The 21,467-nt window shown below is 48.9% G+C and overlaps 2 protein-coding genes and 6 non-coding genes across 8 annotated transcripts; 3 read left to right on the top strand and 5 right to left on the bottom strand.

The window, feature by feature from the left end:
* Window positions 1–142: 142 nt before the first annotated feature.
* On the bottom strand, window positions 143–1,055 carry LOC131258449 (ADP-ribosylation factor-like protein 6-interacting protein 4). The gene has a single exon (XM_058259771.1). The coding sequence runs from the start codon at window positions 1,019–1,021 to the stop codon at window positions 302–304; it is 720 nt and encodes a 239-aa protein (XP_058115754.1). The 5' UTR covers window positions 1,022–1,055; the 3' UTR covers window positions 143–301.
* A 248-nt stretch (window positions 1,056–1,303) lies between these two features.
* Window positions 1,304–1,375, bottom strand: Trnah-gug (transfer RNA histidin (anticodon GUG)). Its single transcript has one exon. It is a non-coding gene; the product is annotated as a tRNA-His (tRNA).
* A 1,039-nt stretch (window positions 1,376–2,414) lies between these two features.
* On the bottom strand, window positions 2,415–20,097 carry LOC131258568 (rootletin). The gene is made up of 11 exons (XM_058259917.1): window positions 19,465–20,097; window positions 10,665–11,431; window positions 10,436–10,601; window positions 8,876–9,085; window positions 8,093–8,800; window positions 7,875–8,026; window positions 6,381–7,062; window positions 5,342–6,212; window positions 5,089–5,274; window positions 2,582–5,027; window positions 2,415–2,508 (listed from the first exon to the last, which is right to left on the bottom strand). The coding sequence occupies exons 1-11, from the start codon at window positions 20,080–20,082 to the stop codon at window positions 2,415–2,417; spliced, it is 6,900 nt and encodes a 2,299-aa protein (XP_058115900.1). The 5' UTR covers window positions 20,083–20,097.
* Trnag-ucc (transfer RNA glycine (anticodon UCC)) lies at window positions 6,284–6,355 on the top strand. The gene has a single exon. It is a non-coding gene; the product is annotated as a tRNA-Gly (tRNA).
* On the top strand, window positions 7,339–7,410 carry Trnah-gug (transfer RNA histidin (anticodon GUG)). Its single transcript has one exon. It is a non-coding gene; the product is annotated as a tRNA-His (tRNA).
* Window positions 7,731–7,803, top strand: Trnar-ucg (transfer RNA arginine (anticodon UCG)). Its single transcript has one exon. It is a non-coding gene; the product is annotated as a tRNA-Arg (tRNA).
* Window positions 9,289–9,395, bottom strand: LOC131261574 (U6 spliceosomal RNA). Its single transcript, XR_009178191.1, has one exon. It is a non-coding gene; the product is annotated as a U6 spliceosomal RNA (small nuclear RNA).
* On the bottom strand, window positions 12,297–12,403 carry LOC131261573 (U6 spliceosomal RNA). The gene has a single exon (XR_009178190.1). It is a non-coding gene; the product is annotated as a U6 spliceosomal RNA (small nuclear RNA).
* Window positions 20,098–21,467: the final 1,370 nt, after the last annotated feature.

Raw genomic sequence — 21,467 nt, 5'->3', positions numbered from 1 at the left:
GAACTGTCAGATATCCTCTATCCTTTGCACACCTTTCGCTATCACTGTCAGAACAAGTATCGCAGTGGTGCAGAAGTAAATGTTCAAATTTGCACGGCAATCCTGCATTACGTGGGTGAAATGAATTACAAACCAGGTCCTATCGAGTTCAGAGTATACAGCATTTATTCCTTGACTGCTGCATATTGTTTACAGTGTGTATCTTTTGTGATGAATTCGTTAAATAGTACATTCTATTGGAAGCCGACAATATTACATGCTTCTTTACAAGTATATTTGCAAACTTCGTGCAAGGGATACATTATGGTACACTCCAACCGATCGTCTTACGTTGAAACTCCGCTCCATCACCGGCCGTCGCAAGCCGATTTATGTCCTTGTGGCGTTCCCGACTGACGCACTCTTCGATTATTTCCCCGTCGCCTTTGATGAGCCGGGATCGTCCCGTTTCTGGATCTACAACACGCCTAACGATTGCCTGACGAGCCTCGTATTCTTCCCTGGTCTCGGGAGCCCGGGCCTTCCTGTTCATGAGGTCCAGTGGAACCCCACAATCTAGCACACTGTCATCCGGACCGTTGGGTTTTGTGGTTTCGCCTTGGTTTGAATTCGGAGCGCGTTTATTTGCCTCCCTGGAAGATGCCTTCGCTCTGCGTCGTTCTTCCTTCAACCGTTTCTTGGCTAGTTTCTTCACTAACTTTTCCTGCTTTCGTTTAGCTTTTTTCTCCTTGCGAAGGATTTTCTTTTTGGCTTTCTCGTCCTTTTTCTGCTGTTTTAGAAGCTTCCTTTTGAGAAGCTTTTTCTGTCTTTTGCGCTCGGTACTACTATCGCTTGAGGTACTGCTGCTAGACGACGATGAAGAAGACGATGATGACGATTCGCGTTTCCTTTTACGGCGGCTCTTTCCATTGCTACTATCGCTGCTGGAGCTACTTTCGCTCTGGCTGGTACTTCTAGTGCTGCTGGACGACGATGTGGAGCTATCGCGTCTTGATTTTCGATGTTTCTTGCCTACTTTCATCGTCTACCTATTGAAGGTGGCTTGTTTACGTTTCGACAAAATTCGTAGAAAGTTTGACAGATGATTGTTTGGCAGCGATGGTGGTAGTAATGCGGTCGACGTGTAAATAAAAGTGTTCTTCATATGAAAATAATATTTTTACATGAAAATTGCCCCGATAAGGGGTTCGATGGCAAAAGTGTTACACACAATCGAAAAAGAGCGACAGTTAAAATAAAGAAATTCTTCGAAAATATAGGCAAAAAAGTTTTCACTCCCATCCGTGACAGTGCATTGCTACACTGCCGTGACCAGGATTCGAACCTGGGTTACTACGGCCACAACGTAGGGTCCTAACCACTAGACGATCACGGCTATTGAGAGATGTGTTTTTCAGTACGTTGAAACTTATAACTGTGTTACAGTAACAATTCTACAAAAAGGTTTTTCATAGGAAACGGAAGGATTCTATTTTGGTTTCAACATAAACATACAATAGGTTGAGAGCATAGAGTATGTTTTCGAAACATGATGCGGGACTTAAGTCGAATTCCAACCACTATACGATCACGGCTATTTAGAAAGGTCATGAGTACGGCTACAAATTTGGGTATTTGAACTCCATAATTTCGTTCTATCACAGGACACCTTTATACGAGAGATCACTCGGATTGGTTCAACACACATGGTGATTTTAGCATGAAATATTTATTTGAAACATGGTACGGGTACCTGATTGAACTGATGACTAACTTTGCACAGATATGACGAGCTTACACGCTAAAGGAACAACTCTTATGATTTGATAATTTCCAAAGCGATGCTTTTCATGTTTTAGGGTGAATGGTTGAAAGTGTCGCTACCTTAATCTTATCCTATTCAATCATGCACTTTCGTTCTGATTGTTTGCCATTATTGTACGTGCTTATGATGCGTTGGAATTAATAAAAAGACTAATCTGGTCTAGACCCTACTGGACGGATTAGAGGTTCCTACTATTCGAAGTACTTAATATTCTTACTAAAGCATGTACTGATCATTGATACTTTGGTTGGTTTACTTTGGTTAGACGACTGAAGTCCTGGCTAAGCTAGTGAGATGCTATTGCACGGAATGCATTTAATTTTATGTAAATAACTTATTGAACTGAACTGAACGTAACTGATAATTGTTGTAAATGTAATTTGACTTTACCTTCCACTAGAAAAAACAAAAAAATGTTTGTTTAAAAACCTGTGGGTTTCTATGAGAAACTGGTGACCATGATCTTAAATCGTTGCAAATAATGCTATCTGGTCGTATCAAAATATTAATCATATATTCGTTGTTCTGCGGCGACCATCGTCTATCGCGTTGGCAGTTTACGTGAGTATAGGTGTTTAACCGGCAGTGAAGAAATGGGATCACGCTTCCTTTAGCGGAACGTTGGGCTCAGGCTACGATCGTAGTCTCCACCTCGACCGGCGGATGTTGTCGGCGGAAGGCTCATCGAAACGGCTGTGTCCAACCTGCACGTACAGATGAGAAATGACCAGCCAGTTAGTGGGAAAGGATCGGTTAAACGTTACCGCTTGCACTTACCGTCGAGCTTCACTTTCCAGCAGGCCAGTGTCCAGTGGATCTTGAGCGACGTTTCGCAGCGAATCGCCAATGGTTTGGCGCAGTTGCTGCATTTCTCGTCCTGCCCTAGAGCTACGCAGTATGTACTGCTGGCGTCGCTTCGCTTCCTGCGCCAGCTGTTCCCTTAGCATCGATACCTGATTCTCCAAGCGGGTCACCTGCTGCCGGTGTGACTGTTCCCGGGCATCCAGCAGCCGTTCGGCCTGCACTTGCGCGCTTCGGTAGCGCTCTACGTCTCCAACACCGACCCCTAAACTGCTGATACTCTTGCTCGGCGACTCCAGCAGCTTTGCCTTGGAGCGAGCCAATTCGGCTTCCTTTTCGGCCAGCATCGTCTCCAGGCGGCGCACCTTCATGCGCAGATCACGACTTTCCTGTTCGATTTGGGCATGATCCAGGCCGCAGCTGAAACGTGTCGATGATCCTTGATCGTAGGTACCGGACTCGAGCCGGTTCGAGTCGTACTCGCCACCGATGGTCTTCTTTTCGGCCCGATCGTATTTGCCTCCGGTTAGGGCACGTTTTTCATGCTCCAGTGTGCGTATCTTCTCGCTCAGCGCTTCCACCTTGTTACGTAGTTCCGTTCGCTCGCGCTGGGAGTTGACCAGCTGCCGGCTGAGCTCCTGGTCACTGCCTCCAGCTCCCGCGCTTCCCGTGGCGGCTAGCTGTTCGCTCGTTTCCTGGTTCCATTTCGCCAAACGTAGCTGACTCTCGAGGGTAGATTTTTGCACCTCACACTCGGCCAATTGCTCCTGGAGGCGTGTGGTACCGTCCTGGGCGGCCTGTTGGTTGCGGCGCAGTTCATTTATCGTATGCTGGGCGGCGTCCAGCCGTTCTGCCAACACACGCCGTTCGTTTTCGCTGTTGGTGAGCGTTTTCTGGATCTGCTTCAGCTTATCCTGTCCCAGTGCAAACGTGTGACCCTGGTCGGCATTGTGCCGCTGCAGGCCGGCTATCTCACCACGCAGCTCTGTCTCCGTGATGGCGGCGGCTTGCAGACGCTCCTTAAGCTGGTCAACCGTGCTCTTCAGCGCAACACAACGATCCTCGAGCTGCGTCAAAGAACGTTGCTGATTTTCAAGTCGCTCCTGCTGATTGCGGATCGTACAGTCCCGTTCCTGCATGGCCATCTGTAGTCGCTGTATGTCGCCTTCGAGAGCGACACGCTGTAGATCGAGCTTCGAGGCTCGTCCCTCCGTGCGGGCAAGTTCATCCTGCAGGTGGCGCTTGTCCGACTCGAGCCGGGCTCCAGTTTGGCGACATTTTTCCAGCCGCTCCTCCAGGTGAGCCTTCTCCTCGCTAGTGCTTCCCAGAGACTGCTCCAACTGGGCTGCCTTTTCTCGCACCGACGTCAGCTCGTCCGACTTCTGGCGCAGAGTTTCCTCCACCGACTGCAAGGTGCTCGTCTTCTGCGCCAAACGAGCCTCTAGGTTAGTTTTGTCCTCGTGGATAGCTCGGTTGTGCTGCTGTAGCTTATTGATCTTGGTCTCGAGTCGTAGCTGAGCGTCACTACCCTCTTGCAGTTGCTTCCGGGCGGTACACAGTTGTACCTTGAAATCGTCCCGCTCGCGCTCGATGTGTGCGATCTGTTGCATCAGCGTACGTACGCCTTTACGTACCATCTCCGGATCGACATCGATCAGTATGTTCTCGCCTGACAGGCTACGCGTCTCGTGGCCCTGATGGTGATGATGGTGATGATGCTGATGGTGATGAGCATAGTCATCCCGCTCGGAGCGACCAGTCCTTGCCGGGCTGTAACGGCGCGATGGGCTCATCAAACGGTACGGCAAACTGACCGAACCATCCATCTGAATGCCCGCGATGCGGCGTAGTGTGTGCCCGATCGAACTCAGCTTATTCTCTACCTCCTTTTTCTGGGTCTCCAGTTGCACGAGCTGCTCGTCCAGTGCCCGTACACGACCCTCCGAACCACCTAGGCGAGCCTTCAGCTCCTGGATCTGCTGTGTGGCATCGGCCAGACAAACTTCCAGGTTGTGCTTCTGATCTTCAAGACGCTTTTCACGCCCACGGCCCTCTTCCATGCGACCGCACAGTTCCTGCTCGCGTTGGTGGAACCGGTGTTCGTCCTGGTTTGCCTTACAGCGTGCCCGTCCCAGCTCTTGGCGGGTAGCACACAGTGTTCCCTCTAAGTCGGCCATTTGCTTTTTGATTTGGTGCAATTCCGCCAGAACACGTTCCTTCTCTTCGCACTCGTTCGTAAGTCGTGCCTGGAGCTCTTTCTCCGACGCGTCCTTCTGGGTGGTATCCGTCTGGAACTTCTGGATGTCCGTTTGGGCCGTCGACAATTCCTGGTTCAACTTGGTGACGTTGGTCTCCGTCTCCTTTAGGATTGTCTGGAGACGCACCTTATCCTGTTCCAGTGTATTGCGAGTGTCCTCCAGAGCTAGAAAACACCGGATTCCGATTATATAGCTCCGTTACGGGGTGAACTAAAGTAAACTTACATGAAATCTTGCTAAGTGCATCCTCAATCGTACGTGCCTGTTGGCGACGTTGTTCCTCGACCCGCTTGACGTGATCTCTCAACTCTTTGTTGCTGTTGGCGTACTTGTCTCTTTCGATGTTACTGTCCGCCAGGGTTCGTCGTGTGTCAGTCAAATCTTTTCTTGTGACATCGGTGTTATTCTCAGCTGAAGTGAGCGCAAATAAAGAGATCGTCAAGCAATATGTCCTACTTCCATGGAATATTTAACTTACCTTCTTTCAATTTACGTTGCGTATCTTGAAGCTGATGATTCAGAGCGTCACTACGATCCTCCGATAGACGCAACTGTACCTTCAGCTCTTCCACGTCCTTCAGCAGGGTATCCTTCTCTTCCCGCAGTGAGCCTGCAGCGACCTCGAGACGGTTGTGTTCCTCCTCCGCCCGAATGCGCGCTTCTTCCGCCTTCGTGCGCATCTTGGAAATTTCATCCCGTAGGCATCCGATCGACGTACGATCCTTCTCCTGCCGTGCGGCCATTTCACGCTTCAGGCGATCGCCGTTCTCCAGTTCGTTCTTTAGCTCGCGTGCGGTCACCTCCAGCTTCTCGATCACCGCCTGCTTGTCCCGGTGGGCGATCAGGAGGGCTTGCTGCTTTTCATTTTCCGCCCGCAGGATCACCTCCTCGTGCTGCTGGTTCAGCGCTTCCAGATGCATCTGGAGCGACTCGAACTGCTCCTTCAGGTGTTGTATTTCCATGTCCTTTGAGCTTTCCAGCGCCTGCAGCGCCTGCTGGCTGCGCTTCTCGAGTGTCTGTCGGATTTGTTCTTTCTCTTCGTTTAGCTTCTTAATGTTCTCCTCACTGAACGTTCGCAGGCTGGAGAGCTTCTGCAAGAACTCGGCCTCTTGGTTAGCGGCCGCATTCGTGAGCTGTATTTTGATGTCCTGTGCACGCCGTTCTGCATTTTCCAGGTCCTTGTTGAGGCGAGCTATTAGGGCCTTGTGCGATTCTTGTTTGATCAGCAGGTCCTGGTTTTCTCGTTCCAGTGCATCCTTCTTCGCTTCGGATTCTTCGAGCGAAGTGTTGGTGTCGAAGAGGACAGCCTCCAATGATTCCTTTTCGCTTCGAAGTGAAGCGAGTTGCTCCTTGAATTGAAAAAGAGAAGAAAATGTGCCGTGTGTTTAAAATACAGCTGTATGCGGTGTTTGTTCTCGAAGCGTCGGTGGTGTAATGGTCAGCATAGTTGCCTTCCAAGCAGTTGATCCGGGTTCGATTCCCGGCCGACGCACGGAAATTTTTTTTGCTTTTCTTACCTGCAATCTTTGCAGTTCCTTTTCATGTCCCTCAATGGTGACCGTCTTTTCTTCGCTTTCCTTGACCAACTCTTCGAGCGAACGGTTCAGCCGACCATTCATTTCGTTCGACTGTTCGAGACGCTGCCGCAAACGCATCACTTCCTCGCCTATGGTTTCCTTTTTGCGGGAAATAGCTGCCAACTGGTTGCTCAGATCGTTTCGCTCGCGCGCTACACAACTCAGCTCCGCCTCGATCTTGTCCTTTTCCAACTCGAGACACTTCAACCGCTCGCTGATGGCCAGCTTCTCCGAGTCCAAGTCAAGGCGAGCCTGTTCCGCGCTGATTAGTTCCTTCTTCAAAGACGCCAGATCGGCTCCCTGGTCGCAGGATTGAGCGCGCAGTTTGTTGCGTTCCTCGTCCAGCTGTGCTACGGTGGTCTTTAGCTGGCGAATTTCCTGGTCCAGATGGTCATTGGAACACGTTCGCTTCTCTAGGGCGGAATGAAGCTCGTTCCGCTCGCCCGTAACACGATCCAGTTCGAATTCTAGCTCAAGTTTCTGTTTCTCGAGCATGTTCAGCAGGCCATCTGATTCAATGCGCTGCTGCTCGAGCAAGTCACGCGAAAGATAAAGTTTGTTCAATTCCTCGCGAAGCGTGATTGTTTCCTCGCGCAACCGGCTGCATCGTTCTTCTTCCGCTCTGGAAAATATGCAACAAAACGACAGTAGAAATTGCCAGCATTGCTTGTTGTGTGGATACTGATGTAAATCTAACGTGTTTGTCTCATAGCCGTGATCGTCTAGCGGTTAGGACCCTACGTTGTGGCCGTAGTAACCCCAGGTTCGAATGTTGGTGACGTGAATTATACATACAAGGAATCTTCGGCGGTCTTATTGCGTATTAGAATATGAAAAATGGCCATTTTGATTATTTTTATATGAAAATAAGGACGCAGAAATGCATCTCAGTCTCATAGCCGTGATCGTCTAGTGGTTAGGACCCTACGTTGTGGCCGTAGTAACCCAGGTTCGAATCCTGGTCACGGCAGTGAATGCTCTCACGAGCACGCACTGTCACGGAGAGACTGAGGGAATTTTTTTCACGAATTTTTTTGACCACTCCGTTTTCTTGTTTTTAATAACATTTTGAAAAGTAGAATACTATTTTGTTTAGGCCTTTTGCGAACTGTTAAATGATAAAACTGTATTATTATTATTTTAGGCATCCGATAGATGCCATAATAAAAACTGTTCTCACTGTTCGTTGTTCCCAACAGAACGCAAGAGAGCATGGAGAGAAACTTCCAAATTGGGGTTAAAAAAAGGTCTCTCCGTTTATAAACACGTTTGAGAGAGAAGTTTCCAAGCGACCGTGTGGCCTAATGGAGAAGGCGTCGGACTTCGGATCCGAAGATTGCAGGTTCGAGTCCTGTCACGGTCGAAATCTCCTGATTTTTTTTTCTCCGTAGAATCTTTTTACATTATTTGGGCTTTGTAATGTTTATAACATACCTTAAATTCATTTCTTGAATGTCTTTATCTTTGTGCACTCGCTGCAACTCCAGCTCGACCATCTTTTTCTCCTCCTCCAGTGCGTCGTACATTTTTTGCAGTTTGCTATTGACATTTTGTAATTTCTCATAGTCAGTGTTTAAACTTTCAACCTGCGGAGAGAAGAAAATGAGTCAGTAGTGGTCACGAAGGAACACGGGCACACAGCGGGCACTTACAATGGAGTTGAGTTCCGCCTTGCCTCGCTCCACCGTGTGCTTATCCGAGCGCAAGCCATCGAGCGTCTTCTGCAGACTGTCCCGCTCCTTGTACAGTTCCGAGAGCTGATGGTTGGCCGAGTCTAGCTTCTCGGTCAGCTCGCCCACCTTGCCGGACAGCACATCGCGCGTATGCTCGCAGTTCTCGTACTGCTTCTTGGTGGCCTTCAGCGCATCATTGTTCGTCTGCAGCTTCACCTGCAGGTCGTGTATCGCCAGCTGGTACTTATGCAAGGCAGCCTGCACTGCCGAGATAGTACCTTCGGCGAACGCCTGTGAGGCCCGCAGTCCACCGCCCCCCGCCGCGCTTCTCTTCGGCGAGCGGGGAGCCACCCCGGGCGATAGTCCCGAGACCGGTTGCGATAGGTGCAGGTGGGCCCCCATCTCGGCCGAGGCGCTGGATTCTGCGTCCTGCACCACGGCGTGCGCAATGTCGCGCAACGCTGTTTGCAGTCGCTCAACTTCGTCGTTCATGCGATGAGCCTGGGCGGCCTGACTGTCGGCCTGCGTGTACCGGTCGTCCAGCAGCTTCAGCTCCTGGGCCATTTGCTGCATCCGTTGGTCCCGCTGGCTGATTTCCTGTCGGGCCGTCTCGTACTGGATGCGCAGTTCGCCGAGCTGCGATTTCAGGTCCATATTTTCACGCTCGATATGCATCTGCTGCGCTTCCTGTATGCAACATAAAAGGAATCTCTAAGTCTCTGGTTCGAAGCTGGGGCAATTTCGACACTGGACAACACTTACCTCAAACTTGGATGATTGCTTTAAGTTTACTGACACACCGCCGCAGGCTCCGGTTACCTCGCGGGCCGTTCCGGAGAGCTCGAGATGCATCCGACCCAGCTCCATCTTGGTCGTGGAAGCCATCTCGTTGTACATGCGGCGCACCTGGACAACCTCGCGCCACATCTTCAGCAGGCGCGTGTGCTCATTGTTATAGTAATCATTGAATGCCTTCAACGGAAATAAGTAATCGTTAATCCATGAAGAACTACTAAATGAAAAAAACAAACAGAACAAAAATAGCGAAAATGGCTCGCAACGGCATGAGTTCGAATCCCAACTAAGACCGGCATATTCTCCTAATAATGACTGAAAAAAGTTCTATCTCTGATAAATAATAAATAATAATTACCAAAAGAGGAAGTATGTGACAAAAAAATGTGGAACGCTTCACGATTTTGCGTGTCATCCTTGCGCAGGGGCCATGCTAATCTTCTCTGTATCGTTCCAATTTTAGTATATGTCCAGCCGAAGCTAGGACGAAGGAAGGACATTTTGTTTCGTATATATACCTGCGACCTTCCATTTCAGTTCTAGCGATGGATAAGGATGCGGATGAAAAGCAAAAGGGATGCTTTGACACATCGTTTCTCTGAACTGTCAAATCGCTGTTAAGCTTCAACTACAAATTCAATGTGTCTTTAAAACAGTTATTGTAATAAGATTGCTAAAGATCAAATATGTTTGTTTTATAACCGTATTGCACCGTATTGAAAGCAAATTATTTAATTATAAGAAGTTATTGCTGTCAGTAAAAACACCTCCCCTGTACGAGAGGACAGAGAACTTGTCTAGTGAGGCCATTATGAAGAAGATTAAGAAGAGAAAAGCGTGTCCATTTTTTCAAAGATAAGATTTTGAAGATGTAAAATGCGTACGGTTCGTTGATGTTCAAACTACGGTCGAATAATTGTAAATATAGTCTATGTTTTTGTTTCCTTTTTCCATACATCTACTTGGTAAGAAAATGTCACTTTTTGAACCTCTTGTACACACATTGACCTGCACAAAAAATCGATGTTGGCAAGCTTTTAAGTTTTATCTGCTGCCGCAACATGTACGTTGTGTTTTGGCCTTTTAGGCGCTCTTCCTTACCGTGTCGCCTCAGTACCAAGGGAACATATTTATTTTAGATTTGCAGGCAATCAGGATCAGACCTTATCCATGCCGACCATATTTTGTCGTAACATTGGTTGGCTGGTCGGTATCAAGCATCGAATGGCTTGATCATACCGTATCATCACTTCCTATGATTGTAACCTGGAGAAACGGACGGATTTTCACGGGTTCTAATCACACGGCACCATGCTATTGTAGCGATGTTTAAAAAATGCTGCTGCAATCGTGGCAAACGCAGTCGTTTCTTCCGCGCGTCAGACGGCGATGGTTCTAAAAATAGAACATCCTATCCCCTCGCGTGGTGCAAACACAATGGAGTGGAGTGCGCGAGATCCGCGGTGCCGCTGTCGCGCTTACTCTGCAGATAGACTCAATGTGGAGATAGTCATAACATGCGCTCACCTGCTCTTCCTCCTTCCATTCGTCTTCCTTGTTTAGTAGTTCATCGCGTAAGCTTTCCCAATCGTTGGTAAGCTTTTGGAGATCGTTCGTAAGCGCTTCGTTGGTACGATGAGACTCCTCCAACTGCTGCCGCAGGCAGGAGTTTTCGACCAGTAGTTTTTCGCATCTGTGTAACAAGAACAAAGAAGGCTTAGGTTTTGCAAAGGGAAAAACTTCTACCAATAACTACCGTCGTCGTTCCTCGTCAAGCTGATGTCTGACTTCGTCGTGCGATCCTTCGGAGTACTTCCGGCAGGGGGACTGCGATCGCGACCGTGACCGAGCTCTTTCCCGAGCCACCGGGCATACGGACGGTAGGCTTAGTGGTCCCCCGGCATCCTGGCAAATGCCGGAACCCACCCCTCCAGGAGGTGGGGAGGCCGGAGCGTGGTGGCCGTGATGTCTTGATCCCGGCGATGGCTCACGACTTCCTGCTCCACCACCATAACGGCCACTTCCACCACCCCCTCCGCTGGAGCACATCCCACCGCCTGGTGGCGTCGAATGTTCCAGGTCCGTGCAGCGCTGCTTGTACTGGAGCACCTTCGCCTGCAAGCGGCTGACCAGGGCCGCCTGGTTATTCTGGGCCTGCTTGTACGTGTCCAACCGTCGCCGATAGTTGTTCGCTTCCTCCTGGAGCCGATGGCGCAGCTCGTTGTTCTGCCGTATAAGAGCGCTGGTGTCCGCCGCACTGGGTGGCGTTCCGGCACTGCTGGCCGTGACACTGCTACTTCCCGGCATCCTGCTGGCTGTCGATGAGGGCCCGTGGTTCGCACCGCTTCCACCACCGGCCGACGATGCGGCGGACGTTTCGAGCCGGCTCTTATTGAAGGGCCTAGAGAATGGTTGCTTTTTCGTGCCACTGCCAAACGTCGTACCACCGGCACTGCCTCCACCTCCTCCTCCTCCTTCCGAGTGGCGCAGGCCCAAACTTGGGGCACAATCCTTACCGTTCAGCTGTGGCGAAAGATATTCAGCGAAGAAAATAATTATTTAACTATAAGTTCGTCACTTACGACTCACATCGAAGTCACCTTAAAAGATACAACTTTTCTCATCATCCAAAGTACAACAACTAATAAACAGACGATAAGCCAGGCAACATTGACCACCATTCACGCCACGTTTGCTACTGTGAGGTGGACAACCCGGACGCTGACAAAACCCCTAAACCACCGCAGTGGTCATTATTGTTGGGGTCCGACATTTCGGCAACCAAGAGTCGGCAATCAAAACAGAACCAACCATCGTCGCCATGGTAGACTCACCGAACTCCTCGGGGTCTGGAAAAAATCGATATCCCACGAAAAAGATCCCACGCAAGGACGAGATATTGTGTCCGCCTCGGTGTGGTAGCCGGTGGTCAGGTGAATAACAATTACGACGTCATGAAACATATGTGAGAGGGTGCCGGACAACCACACGATGTAAATTATGAGCTGAGGGGGAAACACGTGGTTTAAATGTCCCATACCAGGGACCAGGACCCTTGATTCTCCGAGTTTGATAGAGTACGCATGGTCATGGTTGAGGGAACACCACTTGTGGCACGTGTCAAGAACAACACAAGTGAGTTGTAAGGTATTGTTACTCTCTATTTCGGGGCTACACCATCGACGGCTACGGTTCGAATCCCGACCGGGAACGTCCCAATGTGATCGGATACATTAGGTTGAGCTGTTAAGAAATTAAGTGTGATTGTGGATTCGCAAAATGTTGTACCTTTAAAAGTGGTCTAATTGAACAAAGTCGAAAACAATTACAAAAGCGTTACATGCCTACTTCAGAAAAATAAAAGAAATACCAAACATCATTATTGCAAAAAAATGTGGAACGCTTCACGATTTTGCGTGTCATCCTTGCGCAGGGGCCATGCTAATCTTCTCTGTATCGTTCCAATTTTAGTATATGTCCAGCCGAAGCTAGGACGAATGATGCGTGTTTCACATTGTATATATACTTCTTCCACTCCATTCTAGTTCTAGCGATGGATAACATGGAATGTGAACTTGACCGCGCCATCTAGCGGAATCGGGAGAAACTTATACTGCTCATTTGAAAACGGTCATCAACCGTTGGGGTAGATTATTTTATGTTTGGAACCAACGTAGGTATATTATATAGAGGAGCAGGTACCGCGTGTCCGTGTGGGTTAAACAGGTACTTTCATCGGTTTGGAAAATGAGTCCCGTGAAAATATTTTTTTATTAGTTCATTGGTAGTAAAAAAAATGCGATTCTACGAACGCCTGCTCAAACACTTATCAGTGCGGGTTCAAAACACCTCCTAGACCCATCACATCCCGAAAAAGTAGAAACAAGAAGAAAATATTTAATCCACGAATGTGCTAATAAAACTTTAAGATGTTTTTGCATGTGAAGATACATTGGAAAATACTTTTCATATTGATTTTCCGGAAACGTTGAAACGCCAACAAACAATCTGACCTTACAACCTGATCACTTGAGTGAGCAACATTTGTTATGGAAAACACGGCTAGAGCTCGCCACGGCGCATTAAGTAATTTCCACGTGTCATTGTTGATTCCTAGTTGCCCTTTTATGAGTAAACAACCGAAATTACCATGGTTGTCGCTGTTAATTGGTTTGACAATTGAATGAAGCCGACGTCAATCAAACTAGGCTGTTATAATGGATGGTATTTTTAGAAACGATACCTTTAGTTACGAGACATTCAGGGAGATGTTTTCTTTTGAAAACTTTGTTTACGTTATTGTGCCATTTGCACCACCATTTGGCTTGATTATATGATCGAATCAGTTTTGAATCAGTAATATGGTTGAATGAATACTGATGGGAAAGTTCAGGTATTGCAGCGCTTATTCAAAACACATGAACGTTGCGGGGGGGTCCGCGACAGCCGAGCGGTAGCGCCGGTTAGAAAATCGGCCCATGAGCGCCGGGGCTCACCACCTCGACGGCGTGGGTTCGAATCCCAACCGAAACCGGACCCTCCCCTGTACGAGAGGACTGACTATCCACGTACGTACAACAGGGAAACAAGTCTCGTAAGCCCTTAACGGGCAGGCATGACCAAGAGGTCGTTTACGCCAAGAAGAAGAAGAAGAAGAAGAAGAACGTTGCATAAACGTATTGCTTTCAGTAGTAAAGTAAGCTGATTTTGTAATGTTTATTTGTTGCTTTCTTTTTTCTGTAAAGCCGATTAAACTAAAGGGATTCACAGTTTGCTAACATTAAATGGGTGAGAATTGAGAAAAAAAACTGAAATACAAATAATGTTCTCGAAAAAAAACTTGATTTACGCAAAAAGATCATGCTGGGAAGAAATCGACTATCTTTAATCAACGACGATGTGCTGTTTCAACATTTTCCTACCCCGAATCTATCGTCCTGAGGTTTGGAAATAAATCGACTTGCGGCCAGGGTAGTGATTATTCGCGCATACCACACATTGAAATTACCCCACAATAAAACAAACGCCCATAATTCATCACCAAGCGCAAAGGAAATTCCGTGTACTCCCTAGTTAACCCTCGGCAGGGAACTGTAGTAAATAAAATTGCATCAAAACTAACTTTCCTTTCTCCCTCTCGAGTGAATGAAAAGAAAAAAATAAAATAAAATAAACACACATTCTTTACATTCAATATTGGAAGCTCGTTGATATCGATAGAGATGCCGCATGGAGGAACATGTCCTGTAGGTAATGTAAGGAACCCGTTTGTCCCCTTCTTCCGAACAGGTCGTCAAGGAAAAACTGGAAGCCGTGCGGCGGAAGGAAGATTTTTATCGAATGTAGAATGGATATTCCCGTTTTTCCGGAACCAAACATTTTGTCAAATGGTGACGTGCGAGACAAGGCCTACGGAGGGAAAAATCGCCCATAAATAGATAGGCTGCTCGTAGCATTTTTCCATTTATTTATTTACTTGTTTACGGGACGTTATTGAAAGGCACGCTAGAATTTTTATGATTATTTATGACAGGCGAGCCCCGCCGCTTTGCATTTGCAGGGCATTTGCTTGCTGTTGGGGTCCAAGTGCTTCCTTCCGAGGAGGAAGCTCTCAAAGCACATGATCGAAGGACAGGAAGGAACGCGATTCGATAATATTTACGAACTACGACGACCTCATAGTAGCGCAAACACACACACACACACAAATCCCCACCGCCAGGGAAAGACCCTTCCATTCGTTTCTGTCTCAATGTCGGTCTATTTTTTCTCCATCTTATTATCGGGAAAAATATTCGCAATCTTTCCACGGCCTCTCGTGGCGTGGGTGGGAGCCAAATCTGGTCCAACCATCCGAATATCGATGGGGCATATTTTTCCACGGTGGACATATCACGGAACCACCACGGGGAGGTAAAGCAAGACAGTGAAGCTTCCTGGAGGACAGAACACAAGCAGGGGTTGATTTATGAGCATACCCCACCACCATCCATGCTCCGTTTTTAGTTTCACCAATCCCTCCCTTCCCCTCGTGCTCTCTTCCGCGCCGTGGGGTGACTAGTTGGGCGATCATTATTTTCCCTCCGGAGTGGAGCGAGTAGTAAAAGTTTTGTGAGATCGAAAATTGTAGTAACCAAAATTCGTAAATAGGCCACCCCTTAGGCTCCTCGAAGTGCTTGCACCACCACACACCATGCCTCACCCTCCTCAGGTGTGCGTGTGTGAGTTCGTTGGACCAAACTGGTGGAGAGGCCCGTTTTTTCCGGGGATAGGATTGGCTGCAAAATTTGATCGATAGCGACAGAAGGATCAGAAACGGAACGAAGCAATGCGATACCGGAGTGAATGCGGATGCGGAAGCGGAGGTGCGGAAGTAATGATTTCAGCACCGTTGGCTTCTGTGTTCCGGCTTGGCAGATTACCGCTGGTTCTAAGCGAACCAATTTTTGTTTCATTTGGAATAATCGAATTTTGAAGGGAAAGGTCCCGGGTTCGGTTCAAATTAACCGGGTTCATTAACGTCAGGCAAGCTGGTAATGTTTCCCTTTGCAAAACGTAGGAAAATGTTACAAACGAATCAAGAAGTTTACAGGAATCAAATCTTCATGATTATCGGAATAAATGTACTTCACTTATAGCAGGCCTAATAACTTATAGCACGTATCATAAAATAAAATAGCATAAACTAAACTAAACTAAACTCAACATATATCGTGATTTGGTTCAAATGATCGAGTGGCTCTCTTAAAAAATATACAAGCAACGAACTCCTAATGTTCTAGGCATTGATTTCTAATTGCGAAGAACAATAACCCCTACCGAAGCTTTCAACATAACGCGAATCGAAGCCTTATTGCGAGCAATAATATCGATTAAGCGTTGCGTCTGCAAAGTTTCAACTACACCCCGGCTCGTGTAAGTGTGTCTGTAGTGTTATCGGCATTGGCAGATCGAACCAAAGGTTTTCCAAAAGGAAGCATCCTGCAGACATGTACTTTTCAGCAAATTCAACAATAACTTCACCAACTACACCTTCACGTCTATTGTTCCCATTCCACCCCTTCGTCGGTCGGAGACTGTTGATTGTGGATGGAAAGTCAGCTTTTCACGTTGGGAGCAGCCATGTTGGATACACAACAACGCTTGTGACGAAGCCGGAAGGAAGCGACGGAAGCCACAGAATGATGGCATGATGAAATAATGATTGGTTTCGCCGTGTCCGCTAATTAGCACACAACCCGGCGGCACCCGGGAGTGACCCGAAACATCGCGTGCCATCACGCGCGAAAGCAATCAGCGCAAATCAAAGTCCGCCCACCCACCCGATGCTCCCCAATGGAGGCCGGCGCCCCAGGATGCAACATTCTTCAACACACCCATTTTGCAGCATTGACTTGGGGTTCCCACTGCAAGTAGGGGCATTATTGTTGGGAGAGGTCGGTGGGAAAATAGGAAACGGACGTTCGACTGCTCCAACACGCCGTAGGAACGTGTTCCGCCGCTGAGTTGGGGGGCTATTATGGAGCAATGGATTATTTTTGACAGCTCACTGACAGGGTTTATTTTGGCCTCCGCGATTGGCGAGTGCAAGCAACAGGTAGGAGTAAAAAAAACAGTGTACTAATAGTTTTGACTAGCGGAATTCAAAACTTCCTCAATTTCCTCCCAGGCAACGCGCATTCGATAGAGTCATCGCGTTTGACAGGACAACGGCGAGGCTAAACAACAGACCAGTGCTAGCAACGCCTGCACACCGTTATCAGCAACCGTGCCACCGAATCCACCGTTAACCGGTTCGGGTACGCTTTGCAATCTGCTGCCACGTCGTGGTGATTGTCGTAGAATCATCGCTTAATCTGGGGTCCGGCGCTCGAAACATAATACACTCATCATCTGCACATCTCGCCGGCCGCGGGTCGCGATCTGGAATCCAACTAGCTACATACATATGCTTCGCCACCACAACAACGTACAACGGACTTCGAACTTCGTACTCTACCGTCTCGAAGCGGAGCGTCGAATCGCTACCCTTGTTGGTTTTTTTCTTGTTCCGTTTTTTTTTTTGTTTTGTTTTGGAATTTCCAAACAAAATGTCCACCTCGCCGGAAGCACGTGTACGCTGCTGATTCGGCAGCTGTGTGTCCTCGCGGGCGCACGTGGTATCCGAGTATGTGAGCAGGTTGCTCCCTGACGCACCTCAACGTGCACCCACATCCCACAGCATGGCTGCTTGAAAGAGGTGTGGGAGAAGAAGGTAGGCGCGGGTAGAGGGTCAGTTGTGATGATCCCGATGCAAATAATATTTTGTCCGTTCCGAAGAAACCGATCGTCGTCTTCTCTGTTGCTGGCGAGCGATAGTTGTGGGTGATAGTGATAGGGAGTATTTTGCTATGAAGGCGGTTGTGTGTTTCTTTTGGATTAAAAAGGAAGAAAACACAGTAGTTGGTTGGCCGGTTCTCGAGGGAAATCAGCAGATCAAACGTTGTGATTGCGAATGTTCAGCTAGGTTAGTTGCATAGCTGAAGAAGTTTAAGCTTAGAAATGATGAAATCTAGGGTGGAACATTGCGTTAGTTACATCGAACGACGGCTTAGAAAAACCAGAACTACAACAAGGATGGAGTTACTCAACGACCCTCATAAAAGATAGTGTCCTAATCCGATCGGAAAGACCTAGTGCACCGTGTGTTGTTGACAAATAAACCGTGTTGTTTTGTTTTGCCCGAACCTAAAATCACCAAATCTAAGTAGTCTTGCCTTGTGTTCTGTTTAGCACTTCCTAAGACGCATTCAAGTTTCGACTCAATGAGGAATTTTTCTGTTAGGTGCTGGTTTCCAGTCTGTACCAGTTGCGGGAAATAATTACCCCGCCGGTGATGAACTTTGCTCGCCGACTCGGCTCAAGAACCGACGACGATCGGAACCGGTAGGCGATGATGCAACTTTGCTGCCCTCGAAGGAGCTTGTCTTGTGGCTTATCGTTCCGGAGGGGCCGAGACACAGACACGCACACGATCGAGATACGGTTTACGGTTCAAAGAGTAACTGCTTCGGAGCGTTAGAACTTAGAATGGCGGCTGCAGCGAATGCGGTTGAGGTAATCACAAGAGTGGATCCTGCATGATTTCGCCGAGGCAGCACCGGTACAAGATTGATGGTAATTTACGATCTTTTTGCAGCGTGCCCACTGCATGGCAACATGCTGTCGAACGTCGTCCAATGGGCAGAAAGATGGGCACGGCCGTGAGGACCAGGGCGCGATTTCTTGAAACCGGAAGCATCAAACGGCTCTTATCGTGAGAACTTTGCCTCGCGGAGAATCTGCTGGCCTATGGTGAATCCTCCATCGTCCAGGCTCGTGGTAATCACGTGCGCCGTCGCTGGAGTAAGTTTCCCACGATGCCTCCGAAAACACCGCCCCGCGCACAACTCCATCTCACCGCCAGCTTGAGAACCGAATTGCAGCGCCATTAAGGATCACGCCGGCGATAACCGGTACTGTGAGTGTATACGTATTATAAATTCTGACCGCACGATTGATATTCAATCTTTCCGGTTGGCTGCCGCGCCTGGTAGGAACGTGGGTCGCAGGAATTGCACCGGGAGTGACCGGTAAAAAGGCCGCTTACCCGGATTCTTCGTGGGCGCTTATCAGTGCGAAATCGTGTGCATCATGCGGTCAAATGCTGACACCCGGAGCGTAGGGTGGATTGAATTGTTAGGGAGAACGGATTAGAACGCAACTCGGGGTGCCCTCAATGCGGAGGAAATTTCCATAAACCCGTGCTCGATGATGTGCATGGCACAACACAATTCATCACTCGATTGCCTTCAAAGTGCAATTTGTAGGTCCAAAACTGGGTTCTGACAAATATCCCTAGCTTCCACTACCGTATGCCGTAAGTTACAATCTATCATGCCTAGCCCCACTTCGAACTGGCGGAGTATAGAACCAACCCCGACAGAACACTCAGTTAATCAAACTGTTTTTTTTTGGTAAACCGTCGGGAAAGGCCTAAACTGAGAAGGACACGCAGCCAGATAGGCAGGCAAGAAGGCAGGATTTATGCCTGACCTGTTTTGGCCCATTTATTTCAGCCTCACTCGCCATTTCCCAGGCCCGAGCTCGTACCCGAACGTCATGAGCATAGGAAGAACTAGCTTTTGAGTTGATAATCGATACCCAGGACTCCGCAGAGGGTTCACCGTTGGTTGGGCGTAGTTTCGCGCTCGGAGGAAAGAGTGTCTTCTTCCGTTTGTGAGGAACCGTTCATGCCTGACGGTCGTTTTCGGCGTGTAGTCAACACGCGCTTCACAAACCACCAATTCGTGCGTTGGATATGTACCCCGACGGTACTGCATGGACATCAAGTGTATGCAAAACAAGTGATTGTGACCGATTCTTATGATGATGTAACGTGGGCAACTTTGGAGAACGTTTGGAGTTCGTGGGATTTGGATTTGCTCGCTGGTTTAACACTGATTTTGATTCCGATTCGGTTAGGATTTCACTCGAGAACGATTGATCTATTCTACTCTCCGCATTTAGGAACTTACGCGTGACATCACGCCGACGTTGTTGCGAAACTTGTTAAAGTGCTCCAAGAGGTAGACGCGACACTTGACACAGAACTGCTCGAACTGCTGGTGACCACTGGCCGCTCTGGTAGCGGTGTTTGCTGACCGTTTGTCGAAGATGAGCTTGACCGCGGCCTTTGCGTCCCGATCGGTACCGGTTTCCCCCGACGCAGACGATGCTCGGGTAAAGTGTGATGCCGTACTGGACCAGCGAGCGCTGGGACCACTCGGATCGGTGGGCCCACAACCAAGCCTCGTAGCTGGCTCGTATCTCAACCAACCCTGCCCGTCGGCCGCTAGATACAAATAATCCACCAGTTCACTATCGGCCACACCAACCGCTGCCACTATGCGCTCCGCTGCTGCACTTTGCTTCTGCCCACGACGATCCGCTCGGTCCCGGTCTGCTCCGGCTGAAAACTGACGAGGAACTGAGCCGCCCGGGGCCAGTTCGGGCCCTTTTCTAACGCGGCCCGGCCCGTTGCCACCAGCGCCGTTGTTGCAGAAGATAATTTGTTTATCGTTCACCTTGGTGACGAAGCATAGATCGCCGATTTCGTCGAACGACACCTTTACACCGCCGTTACTTCCTGACATGCGCCGTTCCAGTGCCACGGCCTGCTCGAGCAGTTCCAAACAACGGGTCCCGGCGGCGACCACTGCGGCAGCAGCGCTGGGGACGGTGGGCGGCGCGCTCCGGTACGCTGTTGACAACTTGCCCGTTGTTTGGAGGTGGGATTCGGCGGCCCTCGGCACCCTCGGTGACGGTGGCACGTCCTCGACCAGCCTGCTGCTGGCAGCACTGCCGTGCGAACAGTTTCGAGATCGCAAATCTTTCCCATTGCTACTGCTTGCGGATGGCCGCGTTTGCGAACAGGAATCCGCCCTTTTGCCTCGTTCCATTGGAGGATTGCCTCTGTTGTCCCTTTTCCTATGGTGCACACGCGTGAGGAGACGGAAGTTTCGGAAAACTTTCACGGCACAACGTGCTTTGAAAGTAATTTAAAAACTTTTCACCGTCACTACAGCCACACACACACACACTCTCGAATTGAAACGAATGGCACGCTGGAAGATGGGTCCGTTCTCGTGTGGAGGAACCCTGTTCATTCATTCAGGATAACGTAAACCGGCCGATTTGGTGTACAGTTTTGTAGAATTCAGCAACAGCAGAACATGGCAGTGCATGCAACGTATGATAAATACCCACCGGAGACAGTGAGATACTTTCCCGAAGGTCCTTCAACGACTGGATGATATGATGGAATGGAACCTACGAAATAGGTCACCGGGATTCCTCCTGCCGGGTACCGTGCGGGAATGCACGTCCCATATAGGGAGGGGCACCTTCATCATCATCTCCAAGGTGCTGATGATGAATCAGCAGATAACACATTCGCTACGCGGTTTTCGCTACGGTCCCCGACCGTTGGGTTCATCCCTTCATTTGAGTGAAGAGTACGCCGGGGGTAGAAATTCGCTACGCAAAGGCCATCAGCACTTCGCACTACTGGCCCCCTTTTTCTTTTTTCGACGTTTTTCCATACGTTTCCGACACGTTTGTGCGCCTTCTTATCAGCTGCGTTCCCGCTACGAGGATGCGCGCCCCGAGACATTAAACCGCAGGACGGGCGTAAACGTGAGTTCCGTCACAGCCAATTCCTGCCGGACTGTTGCCATCTCGTGTGCTGAAAAACATCCGGTTGGACAGTTGAGTATTTTTTTAATTTAATCTTTTTTCCGTCCGGCTTGTCTTGTCTTCGAGCGTTACTTCGTTGGGGGTACCTGATGTGCAGCCGATGTTTTTCTTTCTTATCCCTCCCGGGCGCGACTGATAATCCAAATATAGCAGAACGCGCTTCCAGAAGGAATCGCTGGTTGTTGGTGCGTAGCTTTGTCTATGCTGCCGACAAACATGCCAAATGTGGAGCGAACCGGGCGATGTGGAGAAAGCCGGCTGCCCAGATTTCTGACGGAAAGTT

This window comes from Anopheles coustani, chromosome 3 (genome assembly GCF_943734705.1).
Source record: "Anopheles coustani chromosome 3, idAnoCousDA_361_x.2, whole genome shotgun sequence".
Lineage (NCBI taxonomy): Eukaryota > Metazoa > Arthropoda > Insecta > Diptera > Culicidae > Anopheles > Anopheles coustani.
The sequence above is the reverse complement of the archived record's forward strand: the minus strand, read 5'-3'. Positions and strand labels throughout refer to the sequence as shown.

Excerpts from the sequence above, each read along its gene's own strand:
- LOC131258568 (XM_058259917.1), bottom strand. The coding sequence starts at position 20,082 with ATGTCAGGAAGTAACGGCGGTGTAAAGGTGTCGTTCGACGAAATCGGC. Across the intron at positions 11,432-19,464 it reads ACGTCGGCGTGATGTCACGC|CTGAACGGTAAGGATTGTGC; the intron begins GTAAGTTCCTAA and ends CTTTCGCCACAG. Across the intron at positions 7,063-7,874 it reads ATTCAAGAAATGAATTTAAG|AGCGGAAGAAGAACGATGCA; the intron begins GTATGTTATAAA and ends CATATTTTCCAG.
- LOC131258449 (XM_058259771.1), bottom strand. The coding sequence starts at position 1,021 with ATGAAAGTAGGCAAGAAACATCGAAAATCAAGACGCGATAGCTCCACA.